Source organism: Lynx rufus, unplaced genomic scaffold (genome assembly GCF_022079265.1).
Source record: "Lynx rufus isolate CCGP_SWC_20201006 ecotype Redwood Valley unplaced genomic scaffold, mLynRuf1.p SCAF_4, whole genome shotgun sequence".
Taxonomy (NCBI): Eukaryota; Metazoa; Chordata; class Mammalia; order Carnivora; family Felidae; genus Lynx; species Lynx rufus.
In genome coordinates this window covers 145145449-145169001 of record NW_025814856.1, presented here as the reverse complement: position 1 = coordinate 145169001, position 23553 = coordinate 145145449, and the positions used below count along the sequence as shown (strand labels likewise).

Sequence of the window (23553 nt, the reverse complement as noted above, 5' to 3'; positions counted from 1 at the left end):
AAGGAGGTCTTTAAAAAACGAAAGAAAATTTACACATATATGAAGCATAAGATACAATACTGATAGAATTTCCGGAGTCAGCGGCAAAAGAGAGAGAAAGAAAATAATTCAAGAAAGAATAGGAAAAAAATCTCCAAGTTGAAGGAAGACATGAGTGTTTTTGGCCCACTGAGTATGCAGGAAAAAGGACACACTAGAAATGTTTTAATAAATTTTCAGAAAACCAAAGATAAACAGAAAATTGTAAAAGCTTCCAGAGACTGGAAAAAAAAAGTTGAAGAAATGGAGATTTAAAGGAATGGAAATTGAATTCTCATAAACACTGATAAAGCAATAGAACAACGTGCCTTCATAGCTCTTGGGAAAACAGTTTTGAAGCTAGAATTTCATACTGAAACTAGCAATCAGGAATATGGACAAAATTAAGACATTTTCAGACATGCAGAAATTCAGAAACTTTACCACCCACACATGTAAAATCAAGGTTCTTCACCAAATGAAAAGGGAATACAACAAAAAGAAGGAACTGAGATACAAGGGGCAGGTTCCTATGAAGCAGCCCAAAATGGAGAAAGAGACAGACATACACACATCAGAGACACACACACAGGGAAGTCACTCATCATTTCCCTGGGGATATAATGACACAGGATTTCTTTGTGTGTGTGTCTTCTCACGCTATCCTACTTGAACCAACTTAAAACTGCTATGCAGGGGTAGGTGGAGGGTAAAATTTTTGGATCAACTTACAAGCAAAGCTTAGAAGACAATTACACTGACAGAAGAGAAAACAATAAATGCAAACAAATCTGAAATAGAAAAACTTTTTTTAAATGTTTTTTTTAACATTTATTTATTTGAGAGAGAGAGAGAGAGAGAGAGAGAGAGAGAGTGAGCAGGGGAGAGGCAGAGAGGGAGACAGAATCTGAAGCAGGCTCCAGGCTCCGAGCTGTCTGCACAGAGCCCAACCTGGGGCTCGAACTCACAAACCGTGAGATCATGACCTAATCCAAAGTCCGACGCTTAACCGACTGAGCCACCCAAGGGTGCCCCTTGAAATAGAGAAACTTTTAAAAGGAATGAGGAGTCAGAAAAAGGTAGCATTCTAACTCTGTAATCTTTCAGAGGGGGAAATACTCTGTAAAGTTAATCAGAAACAGTAACTGAACTTTATAAAGTTCACTAATGGCAAAACTTAAATAATATAACAAAATTGGGGGTTCAAGGATGGAAGTAACAGTGCATTCAAAAATATTCATCTTTTAGGTAAGGAAGTAAATACATATGGCTTAAACTCAAACATTTTTTCATTGAAAGTTATAAGGATAACTGTTCCAAGAGTGAAAAGCAGACACTGCAAAGAAGTTAGCGTCTATACTTCTACGCAAGCATCTCTGGGAGGCAGTGGGGAAAGTCAGCGGTGCTTTTAGCCCCAAAGCGAACATGCAGCAGGATGGGAACCACAGGGGAGCTGTCAGCATTCACAGAGCTGTATGTACACTGAATGAGCCAGGAACTATAATGTGAGGAGGAAAAGGGCAGATGGGTGCCAGTGAGTAGTCACTCTAGCATCTCATTTTGTCTATTGACAAAATGACTTACTGATTCATCTAAAAATAAAGATATAAAGAGGAACTATGTTTCATTTTATTTTATCCTATTTCTGAGCAGTAAAGTCTCTACAAGTCCCTGGCAAAACTGAACAGAAAACAACATTTTCAGGCACTGTTTAAATAAAGTCACTTGTGTTCCTTAACGCAAAACTCTACATAAACAAGGTTCTGAGGGCAGCAAAGCCAGCAAATACCCACAAGGATGCTTGAGGCTGCACGAATCAGTGCCAAGAAATCCCAAGAAAGAAGAGCATTTGGGAGAACCTCATCGGGTGCAACTGTTTGTTGCTTCATTCGTTGCTATATTCCCAGTGCCTGGCACCCAGTAGGTGTTCAAATATTCCTTGAATGAATAAACACAAATCTGCTGCTCTTGGTAGACAGGTACAGGGAAAACACAGAGCTGAGCAATGGATTCTGCTGATTCAGATGATCCAAGGATTCTCTCACGAAAAGCTTAACTGAACTTCCATATAGAGATGAAGATAATACAGTAAACTGAAACCAAGAGGTCTTTAAAGAAATAACATTTGGCAGCATGAAATTTCCATAGATAGCCACAAAACATATGAGAGAGCGATCTGTTTGAAACTGAGTATTTTCCTGATTCCCACCCTACCCCCATTGCAATAGCTAAGGTCCTTCTTAAAGTGCTTTTATGAACCAGTCTCTTAAAATGATCACTATACCTGACTGAGCTAGCAGGAGACAGACCCAGTTATTCAACGATTTCTTTCCATGGTATTCTAAACTAAATGCCACAGAAGCTTCCAGTGTCTTCAGGATGGTGGATAGGCATACTTCTACCAAACACAGCAGAAGCAATTACACAAATCAAACAGCCTATGAGCTCCAGTAAACAATCTAACATATTTTTAATTGGGGGCGGGGGAGGTTAGGTGTTTCTAATTAAAGGCCCAGGGGGACCCTTATTCTGATGTGTCCCTTTTCCTTCATAGCAGGGAAAAATGGGGGGTAAAAAGCCCCCAATAAATCTGATAAAGTATAAGGAATAAATCTTGAGAAAAGGGCTGGCAACCAGCCAGTTTCTACCTCATGGCCCAGTCAGTGACATGAATAAGGTCTCCGCACTTCTTCAGGCGCTAAAAGAGTGCCTTCGGGATGGTGCAGGCAACTCTTAAGTCAAAACCCTAGTCCTGAAAATAGGGTTTCAAGAGGCCACTTTCTTCCTATGTTTAGCCTGAAAGTCAGATATTAGTATGTTTTAAGATTTGAAAACTCAAGAGAGAGGAGGTTTGGTCTGATTGTGAAAGCCTTAAAGCTACAGAACTCAAGCCAGAAACGGTGGGGATTATAGGACACTTAATTCTACTGTGGCCGAGGAAAACCAAACTAGGATTAGAAAAGGATTATTCTAGAAGAAGGACAAGACCTGACTTCAAGCTTCAGTCACTTAATAGAACACTTGAAGAAAGAAGTATTCCTGTGAACCAGAACCAAAGCCATAGAAAACCAGAAGCAGAAGTCTCATTTGCTACAAGTCTGACTGTCTGGTTTATAGAAATCTAATAACAGACGAGCTCTATCTAGGAAGAATCCAAAGAGACACAAAAAAAGTTCACAGGATGGCTTTGAGGCTGCTGGATGATAGTCACTAGAACAAAGCGGTAACTAAGATGTCCCAAGCCCAAAAGATCTTCGACAATACCTATGGCAGCAAGGCCTCATACTTGTGTGGACATCAAGGGAGCAGTGCCTATGCAAGATTCAAAGACAGCACAAAGGCAGTGCAGGAAAGCAGTAGAGGGAAACATGGTTTCAAAAAGAATGTCAGGAAAAAAATCACCCCCCCCTCGCCGCCAAAATGACATTGTACAAAAACAGGCATTTTCCAACTATTCCTATTGTACGCTTCCATCTATATGCCATTCTTTACTTTCCAAAAACAGGTCATGTCCACGGTCTCCTACCATTGTGAAATACTTCACATAATGGAAACCACTGGGAAGTATCTTAGTGGTACTGCATTTGCTGGACCTGTTACAATTTTCCAGGGTTGGAGCGATGATAACCATTCATGTGAGTATGTGAGGTTTAACCCCTTAAGTTATATATTTTAGGTGCCCCCTTATAAACGTGAAAAAATTTTAAGACCTTTCTTTGAAAAGGTGACATGCAGAAAGAGGTGAGCAACTAGTTAATAGATTCTCATATGTGTTCGCCAAATTGGAGCTCCAAGTAATTGGGAAGTCCAGCACAAGAAAAGGTCACCCCAGAAAAACCTCACTCTTCAAGAAGGCTCTGACAATAAAGAAAGAATGAGATTTTAATCACTGAAGCTAATTACATAGAAGACTAAATCACAAGAAGAGTTATTTAAGTGTCTTAAATACAATAAAAAGTAATTAACAGGAAGCGCCATCTTGACAGCTTCATGTCACAAACCAGGCCTAAAAGGCTCAGCTAATTCCCAGCCCGGGAGCCGGGGAATGAGAAACAACTCCAAGTTTGATCTTTTTATTTTTTATTTAAACTGTTTTGATTAACAGATAACAACTCTTGCCAACTCTACAGTGACGTTAATCAAGAAAAAAATGTTAATCTATTAGAGGAATGATGAACCTCGTTTCCATTGATTCTCTAGAGGGCAAGAGATGGGAGCAGAAGACTGTCACACCAGAGGTGCCTCACAGAGATCCTGTGACTCAACCTCCTCTCATACACCAAAAAGAAAAAGAGAAGGACTAGACCGAACCCTGTTGAGGATACAGACAATTCACACACTTTAGCATGTGAAATACACTTAAAAATCTGCTTTGAAATAACTGAGAGCAACTCCATCTCATCTGCCTCCTTCTCCTCATTACCCTACGATCAGCAGCTTGAGAGAAGCTCTTCCACAGCCAGAGCCCAGCTGATCTCTTGAATAACAGGAAAGCCTCTAGATGTTAAGAAAGCCCACATGTAGGTGTATAAGCCTACAGAGGATAATTCTACATTGTTACAAGTTTGAACAAAGACTGTCTTTCCCAGACAGCATTACTACAGGAGCTCCCCTAACCTTCCCTGAACTGACCCACAAATTCTAGGATTTCAGCTGATGCCAAACAGAATGACTGAGGACCACTCAGACACCTGTGCACTTCTGTCCCAACCTGTTGAGCCATTTGTTTCTGTCCGCAAAACTATATATACTGGTTATGCTTGTTATTTTTAATTATGTACTTCATCAAATATTTTGTTAATTGAAATATGAGTACACAAAAAACATGTGTTTATGAAAACAGCTGAATACTTTGAAAAGGTTCAATAAGATGAACGGCTTTAAAATGGTTGCAAAATAAATGAGGGGGATGTAAATCACAAAAATCTAGGGTTTGATAATCAGTGTTTTCAAGTACTCCTTTTTTATTAATGTTTATTTATTTTTGAGAGAGAGAGTGCAAGCAGGGAAGGGGCACACAGAGAGGAAGACACAGGATCTGAAGCAGGCTCCAGGCTCTTAGCTGTCAGCACAGAGCCCAATGTGGGGCTCAAACTCATGAACTGCGAGATCATGACCTGAGCCAAAGTCGAACGCCTGACCTACTGAGCCACCCAGGCACCCCTCAAGTACTCCTTCTAAAGAGGAAACTGTGCAATTTTTCATGTTATCAAAGTTGATCTACTCTTTCCATGTATCAAAGATTCAGAAATATATGCACATTTTAATGTTTAAAATGAAAGTGTTTTAGGGGCGCCTGGGTGGCGCAGTGGGTTAAGCGTCCGACTTCAGCCAGGTCACGATCTCGCAGTCCGGGAGTTCGAGCCCCGCGTCAGGCTCTGGGCTGATGGCTCAGAGCCTGGAGCCTGTTTCCGATTCTGTGTCTCCCTCTCTCTCTGCCCCTCCCCCGTTCATGCTCTGTCTCTCTCTGTCTTAAAAATAAATAAACGTTGGAAAAAAAAAATTAAAAAAAAAATAAATAAATAAAATGAAAGTGTTTTAGATTAAAAAAAAAAATTCCTTCTCAGGGCACTTGGGTGGCTCAGTTGGTTAAGTGTCACTCTCTTAATTTTGACTCAGGTCATCATCTCATGGTTGGTGAGATCGAGCTCCACATTGAGCTCTGCGCTGACAGTGTGGAGCCTACTTGGGATTCTCTCCCTCTCTCCCTGCCCCTCCCCTGCTCATGCCTTCTCTATCAAAATAAATAAATAAACTTAAAAAAAAATCCCTTCTCTAGCCAATGTTTTTGAATAGTTAACCATTACACTCAGAAGACTGTTAGTATACCTAAATTCTGAATAGAAGCTGAGTATTTGAACATTATTATTTATTCATACAACTTTTGTACAATTTTATTTGGATTGACTGCCAAAGTACAGAAAATTCAGAAAAATAATAAAACACAATCAAGGCAAAGGGAAAATAAAGAGAAGCTATGAGTACGACTGAAACATAAAAAGCGTAAGAAGCATTAAAATGTTCATTTTCCAGACATGACCTATCTTTAAGCAATGATGTCCCAATAACCAAAAAAAAAAATGAAAACTATCTAATATAACTTTTCCAGTACTGATTACATAACAACAAACTCAGGGCTCAACAGAAATAAGTGTCCCAGGTAATGAGACATCTAAGTATTCCTGTTATGCTTCATAAAGGGAAACTCTGCAATACAATAAATAATTCAAAAATTTATTGAAACTCCTACTATATGTTGAATACTAAGACTACAAAAGGGAATGTAAATGACAAAAATCCCTATCTTCAGGGAGCTTACTGTCTAGTGAGAGTTTCTCTCCAAAGTATCAGTAAATCTCAGTTATTTCCCCTGAATGCACACCAGTAACTGCTTCACAAAGTCTACTCAGTAGAAACAACTCTATAAAGTAACTCATAATGCTTCCCAGGCACCCTGCTTAGGGTGATCTTATCCAAGGAGACAATTAAGGGACCCAGAAGAATCGACACACTGGTCAATACTTTGGTAAATCATACAAAAATAGTACTTTTTATATTCCAGTTACAAGAACTGAGAGGTAAAGTCAAGGTTATCATCTCTGCCAAGAACCTGAAGCACAGACAATCTTTCCTGTCAATTAAGACCAATCAACTTGTGGGGGCACCTGGGTGGCTCAGTCAGTTGAGTGTCTGACTTCGGCTCAGGTCATGATCTCACAGTTAGTGAGTTCAAGCCCCACATCAGGCTCTCCGCTGTCAGCATGGAGCCTGCTTCCAATTCTCTGTCCCCTCCTCTCTCTGCCCTCCCCAACCTGTGCGCATGCACATGCTTTCTCTCTCCCTCAAAAAATAAACTTAAAAAAAAGAAAGAAAAAAAAAGACAATCAACCTGTGTTGACCAACCAAATCGAAAAAAAGGCTGATAACTTCTTATGAAGGCTTAATTACAGACCAAAACCTTGGCTAGAACAGTCACTTAGCCTTTGCAGAGAGGCATGTTAGCCTGAAGGAGTAATCTCCAACAAAGTCAAGATCAACACAGTTGAAACCTCAAGGTGTCCTGGCATGGAGCATGCCCATAATACCCTACTATGGAATTTTTAAACTAGCTGTTTCAAACTGTCCTGTATTAAAAAAAAAATCCCCATAACACACTCAGAATATGTAAATTTTTGAGAGAGAGTGCATGCACATGGAGGGGCAGAGGCAGAGAGAGAATCTTAAGCAGGCTCCACAACAGCAAAGAGCCTGACACAAGGCTCAATCTCTTGACCCTGAGACGATGACCTGAGGCAAAATCAAGAGTCAGACGCTTAACCGACAGAGCCACCACCCAGGCATCCCCAGAATATGTAATATTTAAGCAGTGTAAATTTACTTTAAAAATACACCTCAGTGGTAACTAAATGAAATAATCCACTTTAATGGATCGCTAAAATGAATGGAAACCATCTACCAAAAATAAAGGTGTGCATTTCTACAGCAGTGATGCTGTTGTTTTTACCAGTAATTAGATAATAAGAGCTGTTATCTACTGAGGTGATTCCTCGTGACAGTTAATATTTTAACATATAAGAATACTAACTTTCCAGCTCTCCATAGTAGAGTAGCATGCACGTAACTCCTAAGAAGTGGTGACAAAGTGGCAATAATCATTACTGCAAGTTAAACAGGCAGAAAAATGACCAAACTATGTCCTAGTCTCTCCCATTTCAAAATCATCTTATTTGTCAAGATTCTGCTAACAAAACATGTCACTTGTGAGGGTGTTAAGGTAATGACAACAAAATCCTATACAACTGAGTCCTCTCCACGAAGTCTCTGATGGTTGTGTGAACAGTAATGTTTACATAAATACAGGAGTGATAACAATGGCTAAAAAATAGTTATTTTCAAGCGTGACAGCACGAATGAGCAGAGAAGGCTCCTATTTGGTAGGAGAGTTTGTAGAAGGTAAATTAGCTACAAGGTCCCCTCTTTCAGAAGAATGCTGTGGCTTAGAGGTGTTTCTCCTAATGGGCTCCACTGTACTTTCAATAAGACAATCCCTGTTTTGAGAAGAAACCTATTCTTTTCTTCTCCTCCACTATACCCCCGTAAAAGAGAAGAAAAATACCAGTTTGGTAACAAACAGCATTTAAGATTGTTAACTAGAGATGGAAACAATTATCATGCTGGTGTATTTTATGCAGAGTAAGAATTACTACTGGGGACTGACTGTTTTAATATTTATTGTGCAAGCATGGCCCAGCAGGCTGCAGGCTTCCTTCTTCCCCCATCAGATACCTCCCTTTAAAAACTGTTCATCAACCAAGTTCCCAAGAGACTCTGGAATATAATAGGATACAGCCAGCACAGAAGAGAAAGAAAGTCCCCATCATCTACTGATTACAGACATCTATATAAAGAAAATGCCCAATGAACTCTTCTTTTTCTTCTTCTTCCCCTCTCCACCCCCCTTTTCTGGTCCATAATTGAACTTCCTAAACTAATGTGCAGATAATTTTTCTACCTAATGTCAGATAGTACCTAGGGCCTGACTGACACTCAATAAATGGCATTATTAATAGTAATAATATATGCTACATAGTGCCAAGCACACAGAGCCCAATAAATCTTAAATGACAATAATGAAAGAATATGATTAGCTAATGAATGATTATAAAATGCTTTGCAAATGTAAAGTGCTACACAGACATAACAATTATAAACCACTGTGTTAAGAGCAACAGAAAGGAAATGAGGGAGGATAGGAAGGAGACACTTAAATGAGCACAACTCGTAGCCGTGGTTGAGCCCCTGCCAGTTACAACACTCACATTCCTCCAATGGTAACGGTGGCACATGTCCGCTCTGAAAAGGCAGGCACCGTCTCTGTGGCTGGGCTGGCTGGTCTAATGTAGTCCACAGTCACATTGACCTGAAAATAGAGAAGCAAGGGAGTTAAGGTTGAGAGTCTGCAACACAGCTCACTAGCAGTCAGGTGGGCCTGCCTAGTTGTCAAGGATCACCTCACTCAGTTTTTCTGGGATTAACATTTTAAAAAATAACAATTAAAAGATAGCTGAACCACAGGCTGGGAGAAAATATCTGCAAAAGTCTTTATCTGACAGAGGACTGTGAAACAAGATATGCAAAGAAGTCTTAAAATTCAACAGTGAGAAAATGGAACAACCTGATTTAAAAATGGGCCTAAGACCTGGATATCTCACCAAAGACCTTCAGAAGGCAATGATGCTCTACATCACCTATCACTCGGGGAATACAAATCACAACACTGAAGAGCTAGAGCTACATTAGGACTGCCAAAATCCGAACACTAACGACAAATGCTGGTGTGGCTGTGGAGGAGCAGAAGTTCTCATTCATGGTTAATGGGGATGCGAAACAGCACAGCTACTCTGAAAGGCAGTTTGGTGGTTTCTCACAAAACTGAACATATTTTACCATATGTTCCAACTATCACATGCCTTGGTATTTATCCAAATAAGCTGCAACTTATGTTCATGCAAAAACCTGCATAAGCATGTTTATAGCATCTTTACTCATAACTGCCAAAATTTGGAAGCAACTAAGGTGTCCTTCAGTAGATGAATATATAAATTAACTGTGGTACATCCAGATAAAGGAGTATTATTCGGCACTAAAAAGAAAGGAGCTATCATGGTATGAAAAGACATAGTGGAATCTTAAATGCATATTACTAAGAGAAAGAAGCTAACCTGAAAAAAGCTACATATCATATGGTTCCAACTATGTGACATTCTGGAAAAGGCAAAATGATAAAGACAGTGAGATCAGAGGTTGCCAGGGGATAGAGGGAAGAGACAGGGAAAAACAGGAAAGGCACAAGGGGATTTTTAGGGCAGTGAAACTATTCTGCATCATACAATAATGATAGATACATACCATTATACCTTTCTCAAAATCCATGGAATGTAGAATACTGAGAGTGAACCCTAAAGTTAAAATATGGTCTTTAGGTGATGATGTATCAATGTAGGTTCATCAGTGGTAACAAATGTAGCACTTTGGTGGGGGATAATGATAGTGGGGAAGGCTGTGTAGAGGTAGGGCATATATGGGAACGCTCTGTACCTTCTATTTTGCTATGAACTTAAAACTGCTCTAAAAATTAAAAAAAAAAAAAAAGGTTAATACCAAAAGAGAAAGTCAAATGGCAAAACATTTAAGGTCCCACGGAAGTTACACTTGACAGAGAAGAGGTTGGCCATATTCCTGCAGGACTCCTAGATAACATTATGTAAGACAGTTCTTTAACCTTTTCAACACCCCTGATGATCTGCTTTTTTCTAAATATGAAATGTCTCTACAGAAAAACTGCACATAATTTCAGCCTACCACAACTACTCTAGAACCAAGTTAAGAAACATTAAGGAGAACAAACAAGATGACAATCACAAGGATGCTTGGGACTGGTATCACTTCATGTAAATAAAATGACACAGCTAACTACACTCAGTACCAAGAGCTGCAGTTAAGAAGTTTTGAGGGGGAAGGCTTGAAGGGACCAGAAAATTTTTTTAATTTTGAAAAAAAGATATGCATACGAACAGTTTAGGGTGGCCCCACATTCCATCCGACACCTCTACCTTCAGCCGGGCATGGCACATAAGACCACAATGTCAGGACCCAACAGGGAACTGGGAGCGCCAGTGGAGGCAGGTGCAGAAGGTGAGGACAATGGCTTCGGGGAAGCAGAAATATGCTGCCATTAACTCCACCTTGGACCAGATCCAACTCCTGTCTGGACCACCTGGAGGAGAAGGACCACCTCCACAGCTGCCTCCAGAAGCTACCTGAGTCCATCTGGCAGACACGCCCTGAGTTCCAGACACAACTCAGGTAGGCTCCTAGCAATGTCAGTCCCTCGGCCCTGGGAGCCCCCACCCAAACCCAGCCCTGCCTCCTTGGACTAAGCTCTGGCCTGGGCACTCACCACCTGGCTTAGTTATTCCTTTAAGGGCTTTCAGGCCCACTGGTGGGTCTACCTGCCTGAGCCACTCCCCACCACCTGACATCCCTTCCTGGGGTCAGGTGTGGGCCTGCTACCCACATGCCTTGCCTGCCTGCCTGACCAATTCCAGGGCACTCCCCACTCTGTCTAGGCCAGGTCTTGAGTGTCCTCACTAAATGAGTCTCCAACACCAAAAAAGTGAACAAACACAACAAAGAGATTAGGAAGCTAGGAACCTAAAATGAGAAAGTTGTTTAATCCTAATATACAATATATGGATACAGACATACCGAGCAATGATCTTTCTTTATGAAAACTTTTAAGAAGAAGAAACAAGTATGTGGTGTCCTTTAACAAACATACAGGGTCTGGTTTATAGAATTAAGATATATACCTGGTTTTGGCCATGGCCAAGGTTTATACATCTGCACTGAAAATACATTGGATCAAGCATCCTGAAGCCATCCTCACAGAAAGTCCAGAATCTTGTTTTCTAAACATGTCTTTAGTTCTCACTGATCAGCTTGAAGACAGCATATTGCATAGACCTCAAGTTCAGCTCAGTGCTGGTGAGCACCATTAAAATCCTTTCAATCTGTCTGTTCCTCAAAAACTCATTTTAAAAATGAATACGGAAATTTTGAAAAGGACAGCTGCCTCAAAATTCGGACTGTCAGATCACTCACTTGAATGCTCCATCTAATAACGGTTTAAAAGCAACAGGGAGCCCTACTGGAGAGAAAGCCAATTAAGGGCTGAAGGTAAGGTAAATCTTTCTTATGAGAAGTGCTGTCATAATACAACAACAGAGACAAGAAGAAGATATATAGAAGACTCCTAAAGTCAGTTGTATACACTGGAATTACTTCTAGGTCTCATCAACTTGTCGAAAGCTAAAGAGACAGGTAAATGTGAGGGATATGATCAGACGGGGGCAGGGCAGGATGGGTTCTAACAACTAGTACCTCCAACAAAGAGGGGTTTTTTTGTTTTTTGTTTTTCCCAACAAAGAGGTTTTAATAGTTTCCCTGTATGCAGCTGGTGAGAGTTAATACAGGCCAAGGACAGGCCAAGGAATGAGAGGGGCTACAAAAATTCATCCAGAAGGCCATATGAGTAATGCTGATGATGTTGGGGGAGGGGGGTGATGGTAATGATAATAAACAAAAACGAACACCTGACCATCTTCCAATTCAGAAGGCCAAAAGGCACCCTATCCCCAAAACAGTCTTTCAGGAAAATTAAGTGGGAAGACCAAACAAAACTTTAATCCTCAATAACCTAAAGAATTAATAATTATATTCATCTCCCAATTTTTTCCTTTATCTAGAAAAAGAACTGAAAATACGAGATTAAAGAGCTCATTGGGGAGGCAACATTATTAAAGCAAATCTCAAATACAAATGAAGCCCTGAGAATAGCCCACAGTCAAGGCACATACCTGCAGGCAGCTATGACAAACCAAGATTTAAAGTCAATGTGTAATTAGCATTTATGTCCCTCTCCTGTGGATACCGAGATCTATTTCTCTACCTTGGAGCCATCTCTAGATACTCATCACTGACTTGTCAATCACTTGAAAAAGAGCCACAATTTCAACAGTTTCAATTAAAATTGTAAATCTTAGCAAGGTCTTTAACTGAATAAAAGATAACCTGAGTTTTGTGCTTGTGGGTTGAGTACATACGGAACGGCAGGAGTTAAAAAGTAGCAGGTTAATGCAGACAGGTTCCTCATTTTTCAAGCAAAGGTACTCCTAGAATGTTTAGTATACAAGTATTTTACACGTTCCTAACACAAAGGGCCTGATCTCTGATCTTGGAGCAATGACTCCAAGGAGCCCTAGGCTCTTGCTTGGTTCTCTTATAAAAGAGTCCCATCCCATCTTTGGGTCTCCCTTTTTCACCTGGAAAATTAAACCACTGGGTTAGAACTCTAGAGTATCACTCAACTCTCGGATTTCAAAAGATAACTTAGCCAGTTATGGTGTATACTATGGTGTTTTCTTGGACCTTTGTAATTCCTACCTTACCTTTACTACAGTAAACTGGAACACATAGACTGTAAGCTCCAGGAGAAGGCAGGCCATGCCTTTTACTATAACTGTTGTTACAGGGCCTGTACAGTGGCTGGAGGTCATACTGTAAACAAACATCTGTTGTGTGAATGGATATATGTAGTCAGGAGCCCTTTCAGACATAAAATTCTAAAGAACACCTTTGAAATGAGCAGGTTCAGTTTTGAGGACCACTTTGTCAAGTTGTTGACCTTTCTGGGGTTTTATATAACAAATTGCCTGGGTGGCTCAGTCGGTTAAGTGTTCGACTTCGGCTCAAGTCATGATCTCATGGTTTGTGGGTTCAAGCCCTGCATCTGGCTCTGTGCTGACAACTCAGAGCCTGGGGCCTGCTTTGTATTCTGTGCCCCCTCTTTCTCTCTGCTTCTTCCCCACTCGTGCTCTGTCTTTCGCCCCCTCTCAAAAATAAACATTAAAAAAAAATTTTTTTAATAAAAAAACAAAACAAAGAAGAGTATTTTGAAATCGGGATGAAGCTTTAATCACAGCCCCTCCTCTAACAGGTTAAGTAAACAAAATACATGTAGTTTCCCATATTATTGGTTTCTCAAAGATGTTTTCAAAGAAAAGCAGGTAATCTAATTTGATTCATCCTTAGTCCATTAGATTGTGGAATTTTCCTTCAAAGGAATTTCAAGGACCTTTCAGAGGAATGAAGATGAAAACTTAAGACCAAATTTAAATCACAATCTTATAAAGTATGGAAGTAATTTAGTTCAACAGAATAGCTTTGGGCCACACCTAAAGAATTCTGAGGATCTATGGATGCGTATTCTTCATACATCTGATCTCTAAAAAAAATCAAATTACCAAAGACCTTCACAGGCCTTATGATGGTGATAATGAAATGACAAAATGACAAAATCTGAACTATGTATAAAGGATAAAGAAGGGAGAAAAACAACTGCATATCTACAACATTTCGAGGTCACAGCCTGAGTTTAGTATTAATATAAGGCTGTTATATAAGGCTCTTTTGCATAATTACCATATAATCCCACCCACTATTCCACACAGCCAATCATAAATTCACAAAGAGCCATAATAAATACCCTGCCTCTGGAAATAAGCTCTTAAATGACCCATCACTCTCATGACAGAATTTCCAGGTAGTTATGAAAAGCTTCTATGAACCCCAGAAAAGACAGTATCATCATCTGGGCAAGTCCAGCTGATGCACCTGGGAGAGAAAAGTAAGTAGAACACTATTTTATACAGCTTACATAGGAGCATGGACTCTGGAGTCACCAGGCTGCAAAGGTTTGGTTCCCAGCAATTCTACATAAGAGCTGTGTGAATTAAGATAAGTTACCTAACTTCTCTGTGCTTCAGTTTAACATGGATAACTCTGCCTACCTCACAGTTACAGGAAGAAATGCATTCGTATACACAAGGCATTTAGAACACGGCCGGATTCCGAGTAAGCTCTATGTGTCAGTTATTTTCAGATAAACACGTACTGTTGTTCTTAGAGGAGAGCCTGGCACAAAGTAAGTGCTAAATAAGTGTATGTGAGATAAATAAATACATGAATACATACATATATGCATAAATAAGATGCATGTTGACTGAAATCATTAGACTACTGAAATCATTAGGTAGAAAGGCTCAATTAAATATACTTTTCTCCTTAAGGAGCCACAGCAAACAAGAATATGTACTTCATACATATTCATCCCAACTTAGAGATAAGTAGGGCTTATTTTAAAGAATGATACACTATTTTGTATTTATTTACACATTTTCCGGATTAATTTTGCAGGTACCAGTTATTGGAGATTTTATTTACCAAAGATAATTAAAGCAGAGTGTGGGGAATAATCTCAATTAATTAATAGGTTAACTAGAAGTATTTTGAGAGGATACTCCTTGCCTTACTAAATTAGGAAGACAATGAACACAGAGATCAGTCTCCCTTTGCTCTGTATAAAACAGGACCTTCCACAACACTCATCAATATTTATATATTCTTAATCTTCTTTCCCTGCTAAAAACCACCTTATGTATTTATTGTAAAAATCTGATACACATATATTTTTAATTCTGAAACAAATGTTAATCACCCATTCATCTCAATATAGGATGAGCTTCAAAACAAATTGCTAAGGAGTCTCTAGGTCCTGCTTCTGGGCATGCTCTCGGCCTCCCCCCACCACCCCACCCCCAACCCCCAGCCAAGCTACTCAGAGACAAGTGCTTGTGGAGCCACTCAATCCTCATAAGAGGACATCAAACTAACCTCGTCCTAGACAGCACGAGGTCACAAAAAAACCAGTGAATCACAAATGAGAGCAACATATACACGTTCACATTTTCTAGTTAGCAACATCGAAAAAAGGAAAAATAGATGAAATTATTTTTAATATTTAACTAACACTGTACAAAACATCCTATCAACAAATAACCAATATGAAAAAGATATTGATATTATTTTCTTTCTTTGATAGGAAGTCTTTGGAATCTGCTGTGTATTTTGCAGGTCCAGCACATCTCAATCAGGACCAGGTCCATTCAAGTGCTCGAGAGCCACCCAAGGCTCTTAAGTCGCCACACGGGACTGTGTGAGCCTATACTCTCCCTGAAGGCACAGCAGTCTTAAAGAGGCTAAGGCCTCGTTCCTCTATTATATAATCCTACCTTTTGTGATTCTTTCTCAATTTTCTCCTGTGAGCTTGTTATATTTTATGAATCCCTGTAAACACTCTTAAACCAAATACGAACAAACATGGCATGAAAAACCAGATATAAAAATAAAATGTTTATCCTTCGTTTTCTTTTAAAACTGTTACCCGACTAAACTAGAAAGCTTTAGAACTTTCAGTTCCTAAAAAAAATTTCAGGTGGGAGGATAAATTTGTAGAAAGGAAAAAAAAATCCTTTAATTTATGACTATCATTGTGAAATCTGTTCTGTATTTGATGAGGGTACTTTCCAGCAACTTCTATCAATTCAATGGCTGAATTTTATTTATCCCTGATTTGCTGACATAATTCTAGAATTCTTTACCCTAAGAGGTTGGAATTTATTCTAATGGATGGATGGTGCCTAGAAACTCAGGTTAAGGCAATAATCTACTTTTGTGATTAGTATTTCTGCTGAGTATTGATTACTAGAAAGAAAATCATCACTTGGTAGATGAGAACTATTTATTTTTATAACCACAATAAAAAGGCTGAAATTTAGGTCTCATTAGGACATCACTGAGCTCTGATCTCTCTTAAAACAATTTTTACAAAAGGCCAAACTGGGAAACCTAAACAATTTACAGATATAATGACAAAAAATTATACATCTACACTGCAAAGATAAGGAAACAACAACCCTCCCTTCCTACCTCTCCAATCCAGCCTAGATGTACTGTGTAACACCCCCCTTTGAAATCACTGTAATTAGGTGTTAAGGCTGGTTGTTTATTCACATACATTCACGTGGCTCTCCTCCATCTACAATTACTCTTCCCAACTCCCCCCCACACACCTAGAGTCAGAACTATTGTGAGCATATTCCATTTTCATCAATGGAATGTTAACCTACAGTGCTTACAAACCTCTGTAAGCACAGAGTTGAGGAGCATTCTTATTTGATGTATTTCTGACAAAATGAACTCCTTACCCCCTACCACCTTGCTGGATGGGCAGATGCTTTTATCTATTCTGAGAGGAAAGGTAGAAATCCAGCTTAATACAGGGCCTGTGGAGAGGCTGAGAGTCTCTCCCGACATCAGGCATTCATTTAAGTGGACATCACTGTTTCCTGATAAACATTAGTTTGGCAAATATTTAATTAAAAGCATACACAGGCATGAGATCCACATGTACATGTGAAAACAATACATATAAGGACCCATTAGAGACTGGCAAAGATTACTAGAAGTAGTGATAACAACTTGACAACCATAGTATTAAAATGGTCTCAAAATATTCCTTAGTTTATGTGTGAGGTAAATAATGGGCACATATAAAAATCAGGAAAGTACATTTTGACAACTGAAAGTATTTCAAGTAAAACTGATGAGGATCACAGAGAAAAACAGAGAGACCACTATATGAATCGCACAGCTGCTAGTATTTTCATTAATCCTCTGAATCTTCAGTCCTTACAAGCAGGCAATATATGTAAAAAGTGTAATCAGTGTTTGCGCAAATGCTCCATCCTCTTACTCATTACCGTATCATCATATAACTCACCCCCATACCTAACTATGATGCCATCATATCCCTAACAAAGAACGCTAGGGCCCTAGAAGCAATACTGGAAACTGAACCTCGTGTCTCCGTATGGCTCTTCTCACTCCTCATCAGAGCTACCATCTCCCACTGCTTTCGTCTGGAGGATGGAAGTCATGTGAGGGTCTTTTTCCTCCCCTGCACAAGCGTCAGTCACAGGCATTGGTGTCCAAAATTTCCAAGGTCGGCAGCAGTCAGGGAAAATTAAATCATTTTGTCCAGAATTCTCCCTGGAGGAGCTCCAGCCACACAAGCAGCACAAATATACAGAGATATGTATGCCTTTGTGTAGAATACACACAGTGTCACTCAGTCTTTAAAACAAGAGCAGTACTAAAACCGAGAGGCTCAGGGATATGAAGAAAGAGGATTTGCTTAATGGCATCTGAGAAGAATTACTGGGGGAAAAGAGGATATTATTAAGACATGGATAAAAACAAAAGGTTACATTTTCTCTGCAAATATACGCCAGTCAATGAAGAAAATGTCTCCACTCACCAAAAGGCCGAACTGGAGAACCTAAGCAATAAAAGTGGAGGCTAACATATTCACTCTGTCAAGCCTTCCAATAAATCCCTATTGCTCTGGAGGCTGGGTGTTGCTTGGGTGAGCAAAGCTAGTACAGAAAAGCCATCCTGCGTTCACTACAGTTCAAAGCACACCCGTTTCTCCGGCATACCCATGAGCTGGCATTTAGGAGTCACTCAGACAAAGGGAAGACATATTCAGGTAAATTAACTAAAGCCCAAAGTTAGAATGGTGAATTGGACTAAAAGAAGCAAGTCATGACCTCCAAGGAGAATTATGAAGAAAAATATAATAATTCTTAAGGAATGCCTGCCAATGGCACAAAGAAAAATAGCCAAAGGATCCAGCTCTTCTGTATTTATATAAATTATTCTTGGTTTTGATGCTAAGAAAAGATTCCAAGATAGAAGTTAACATTCTAGGTCTTTTTCCTTTAGACACACCACCCTCTCCCTGTATTTCACAGAGAAAATAGAGGCCTACTAAATGAAACAAAGTTTCTTGATCAAAGGCACAGCGTGCACAGAGCAATAACAACTAAGGTCAATGCCCGAAACTACACACACAGTGATCAGAGACCATCCCGCATGGCGTCTGTGTCCACCTCCAAATTCAGGTCTCTCGATTTGTACTGTAGTCACTGTTTAAAAAAAAAAAAAAAACAAAACACAGTTTATATGCACACAGCCAACTCCCCAGCCCACAAACACAAATACATATTTAGAAACCAGGTGAACAGAACAATGAATGATAAACCTAGGTTAAATGCATCATTTGCACACCTGACAGCCTAAATTCACGAAGCTAAGCTCTAGGCAGCTGTATAGACAAAGAAACCTCTGAGACTTCTATTTCCTCAGTCTCCACTGCTAACGTATCAAGAGACACGAAGGAGAAATATTGCTCAGGTGCCTCAAAAAATTAAAAACAGAATTACCATAAGAACCAGCAGTTCTACTTCCGGGTATAGTCAATCAAAAAGAATTCAAAGCAGGGTCTCAGAGATATTTCTATCCCATGTTCACAGCAGCATTATTCACAATAACCAAAAAGCGGAAGCAACCAAAATGTCCACTGACGACTGGATAAACGAAATGTGGTATATACGTACAATGGGATATTATTCAGCCTTAAAAAGGAAGGGAATTCTGACACATGCTATTATTACTTGGAGGAACCTCAAGGACATTATACTAAGTGAAAAAAGCCAGTCACAGAAGAAATATTGTATGGTTCCATTTAAATGGGATACCTAGAGTAGTCAAACTCAAAGAAACAAAGTAGAATGGTGGTTGCTAGGTCTAGAGGCAGAAGGGGATGGGGAGGTGTTGTTAAATGGGTACATAGTTTCAGCTTTGCATGATGAAAAGGTTCTGGAGTTTGGTAGTATTGAGTATTGTCATGCAACCAAACAGTACACTTAAAAATGGTTACAATGATAAATTTTTTGTAATGTGCATTTTACCACAATTAAATGCGTATGGGGGGAGGAGGGGGCTTAGGATTTTCTACTCAAACACATTCCATTAGACCGTAACTTAGCAGCATAAGCCAGGCAAAGGTCAGACAACTCCTATCTCAGACCTAGCTAACTCCAGAATCTCATTTCACATTCCCAGAAAACAGATGTTTACCCAAAGGCAATAATAATGAGAAGTTGTGTCCAATAATCCATTTAAATAAAGGAGAAGTCTCAGGTAGTCATGGACGACAAATAATTCCATGCTTCTTAGGACATAAAATACCTTTATGTATTTTCCTATTTTCTAAAAAGAAGAGCCAATTCAAGCTGCATGTCTAGGTACCACAAGTCTAACTAAATGTTACCTGCTTCACCATTTCTCAGAGGCAGTCACAGAGTAAGACAGAGTAATCTACAGCTCATTGACTTCCTATAAAATTGTCAAATAATTTTGGATGTGTTGTGCTTGGACACATTTCCTCCAGGAGGAATAGACCTCCCTTGGAGAACTGTCAAGTGTACATCTAGACTTTCAGGGAATTTTCAATGTGCCCCACCACAATTTTTCTACCTCTGTCTAGTTCACCGGCTGAATCTAATCACTATTGCCCACGCTTTTATCTAATGAATCTTCAATTTTCATGTGCTTCACTAACCGGTATTTTCCAACTACTGGCAGAAACCTAAGTTGGTATATAACATCTTTGGAGGCCAAACTGACAACTGTACTAACATGTATTACAGAGATGTCCTTTGACCCAGCAATTCCACTTTCTGGAATTTAGTCTACAGTAACAAAGATGTATATACAAGTGCTCTGTCCTTTACATTCATGGTAGTTTAAGCACAAACACATACTTAAAAGTTATGATCTAACCCTCACAGCAGCCCATCAGTTCCAAGTTGGTAGTGGCCATGGCTATTTTTTCCCCTCAGTGTATTACCAGCACTTCTCAATAAATTTCCTATAGCTGTTGAAAACAAGGGAAATCTACATATTCTGCTTTGCAAACATGTCCAAATGAAAAAGCAAATGCTCACTGGAACATATAATACAATCCCATTTGGGGGAATTTAAGCCATAGAAACAGAATCTGGAGGAATATACCTAGCAAAGGTACAATTATAGGGTACTTCAGATTTTCACAGCACGAATGTCTAAGATTGAAATTTGTAAGGTACATTTGGAAGAGAAAAAAGAATATTAAATTTAAGAAAGCAAATGGCTAGTTGCAATTAAATATACAAAAGAAAATATGTACCTTTATTAACAGAAACAAACAACAAACTGGCCTGCTCACAACCAGATACACTTCAATGCTGAATATCTATTACATCACACTAGTTCCCAGGCTGAGGCCAGAGTCACCGTTCAGTAGCGTCTGCCAACCAATAAGAATTATACAGGGCAGGCTAAACACTATTAGGAGGACACAATCATGAGGGCTTCCGGGTGCCCAGTGGTGTCCTGTTTCCATGGCAGGTGGGCATCACTATCTGCAAATGAACTGCCAACCTCACTGTGAGCTGATAATGATGCTGCAGCCACCACCTGCCTGCCATATGCTTTCTCTACTTGTCACGTAACAAGAAACTGCATTTGGGCATGCTGATCACTGACAAGTCTGATACTACTGGTTGATATCATACCTAACTGCCGCCCTCCATATAGCTGAGGAATAGTGGATGAAAGATACAAAATCGTACTCTGCCAACTGACCATTCACTAAGCCCCAGTATTTTGCAGAAGGCTAACCTGCTATCTTTCTTTAGTTCTAAGGCCAAGAGCTACTTCTGTCTGAACGGCTATGCCCCATCCCCAATTCACGTCCTAATCCTATTTCCCATTGGTAAAGCAGACAAGGAGCACAGACTTCCCACTGCAACAAACTGAATTCATTTCCTAAATCGTCACAGTACCGTCAATGAAAATTGATGTCAGCCCATGGGGTTTCCTGTTTTAGTATAATGTCTTGCATAGATTAGCGAAGGCTGTGACATCATGAGCCAACAATTGGTGGTAATGGAACACTGTCTCATAGCAGCAAATAATCTGAAGATAATAAAATATGGTAAAATATGTTCAGTATACCAATAAACTGCCTCTAGTCACTGCCCTATTATACCTTTAACTCCTACATTCATGTCTATATCTAACAGAAAATCTCAAAGTATAAAGCTTGTTATCTACACCTAGGCAACAATCTAGTAACTAGTCTCCAAAAAGGAGAGCCAGAGATTTTCAAAACCAAGTTTAGTTGAAAGATAGTGAACATAAGCCAAAATGAATGGAATCAATCACACATTAACCAAATGTCGAACTTAAAAGTGATTATCCAACAGCCTTTCCATGAATTATCAAGTCACTGCACAAGTATACATTTCCATTAATGAGGGGACTCCTCATACATTTCAGCTGCCTCCCTTACCATCCATCCACTACTTAACTCATTGTATAACATGCCAACCAGCAAGAGCATCAAGAAACAAACACCAAGTGCTCCTTGTCATTCATTCATCAGCCATTCCACCAACATGCAGAGGTACCTTCTCATCTTTGAGACAGTATACCTATGTAGTGGGTTTTGGTATATTCACAACGCTATGCAGCCATCACCATTATCTAACTCCAGAACACTTTCATCACCAAAAAAGAAACCCTTTATCCATTAAGCAGCCACTCCCAATTCACTCCTTTCCCCTAGCTCCTGGGAACCATTAATCTACTGTCTCCTTGAGTTTGTCTTTTCTGGACATTTCATATAAATGGAAAACGTACAGTAAATGGTCTTCTGTGTCTTACTTCTTTCACATGGTATGATGCTTTTAATGATTATCCAGGTTGTTCTCTGTCAGTACTTGATGTCTTTTTATGACAGAGTAGATGCTCTGTGTGTGTATACCAATTTTGTTTGTCCATGAAGATACACATTTGAGACTGCAGCTATAAAAACAGAAAGTGCATTGAGAACCACTCTAAAAAGATTTTATTATGATAGCAATAATCTTAGTTTTTATACCACCATGAAATGGCTTGAGAATCAGTTGAGAGACTAACTGATGGCATTAGCAGAAGACTTATCATTAACCAAAACAGCTAAGGCATCAGAATCAAAACATATAAGAGAACTATTTTAATTTCCTAACCCATTCACTTCAGAACCTCAACCAAATCCATCTTTTAAAAAAAAGCCACTCTTTCGTCAGGGCGCTTGGGTGGCTCAATTTAGTGTCGGACTCTTGATATCAGCTCAGGTCGTGATCTCACCGTTTGCAAGATCAAGTCCTGTGTCAGGCTCTGTGCTGACAGTGTGGAGCCTGCTTGGGATTCTCTCTCCCTCTCTGTGACCCTCCCCTGCATGTTCTTTCTCTTTCAAAATAAACACTTTTTAAAAAGGAAAAAAAAAAGAAATCTTTTGGTGACTAAGTCTCAGGGGATGGTCCAAATGATCAACCAATCAAACAGCCACTTCAGAGGAAAGCAAACTTCCTCACAACAGGTCATTTGCTCAGGACAAACAGTATAACACCACTGTTTAGGATGCCAAAAATGATACACCATATGGAAGGATTCTTCCAAAAATTACAATCCCTACAGCTTTTACCCTCTCACCAGCTGCATGTGCTTCTAGTTTCCTTGCATACACTCAACTCACTTGAAATGAACTGGACTATAATTCAGGATTCAGGACTCTTACATTTTCATTATTTAGCCTGTTTGCCCACATCCTTGGTATACATAGCAATGCATTTCTCCCTGATGTGTCACGTGTGGCAAATTCTAAATGATGCTCTTCCTATCAGCTGACCCAATGCCTCTCCTGCCTCTACCTCTAAGAGTCCACAGCGGAAAAACTAATAACAAATTCTCCCATAGCATAGTAGTACAGGAATAAACAGAAAGACCCAATGAACCCTCCTCCATAGCTTAGTATGGGAAGACTTTTTGTTCTTGTGCTACTAAAGAAGTCTCTGGGAATGCAAGCTGGTGCAGCCACTCTGGAAAACAGTATGGAGGTTCCTCAAAAAACTAAAAATAGAACTACCCTACGACCCAGCAATTGCACTACTAGGCATTTATCCATGGGATACAGGTGTGCCGTTTTGAAGGGACACATGCACCCCCATGTTTATAGCAGCACTATCAACAATAGCCAAAGTATGGAAAGAGCCCAAATGTCCATTGATGGATGAATGGATAAAGAAAATGTGGTTTATATACACAATGGAGTATTACTCGGCAATCAAAAAGAATGAAACCTTG

General features: G+C 39.6%; 1 protein-coding gene and 1 pseudogene across 1 annotated transcript in view; one reads left to right on the top strand and one right to left on the bottom strand.

Moving 5' to 3' along the window:
- Positions 1-23553, bottom strand: part of SND1 (staphylococcal nuclease and tudor domain containing 1) — a 424279-nt gene that overhangs the window by 226218 nt on the left and 174508 nt on the right. The window contains exon 12 of the mRNA XM_047094810.1: positions 8838-8938. Within this exon, the coding sequence (XP_046950766.1) occupies positions 8838-8938 (101 nt within the window). The remainder of the gene's footprint in view (positions 1-8837; positions 8939-23553) is intronic.
- LOC124525049 (bublin coiled-coil protein-like) lies at positions 10662-10990 on the top strand (annotated as a pseudogene).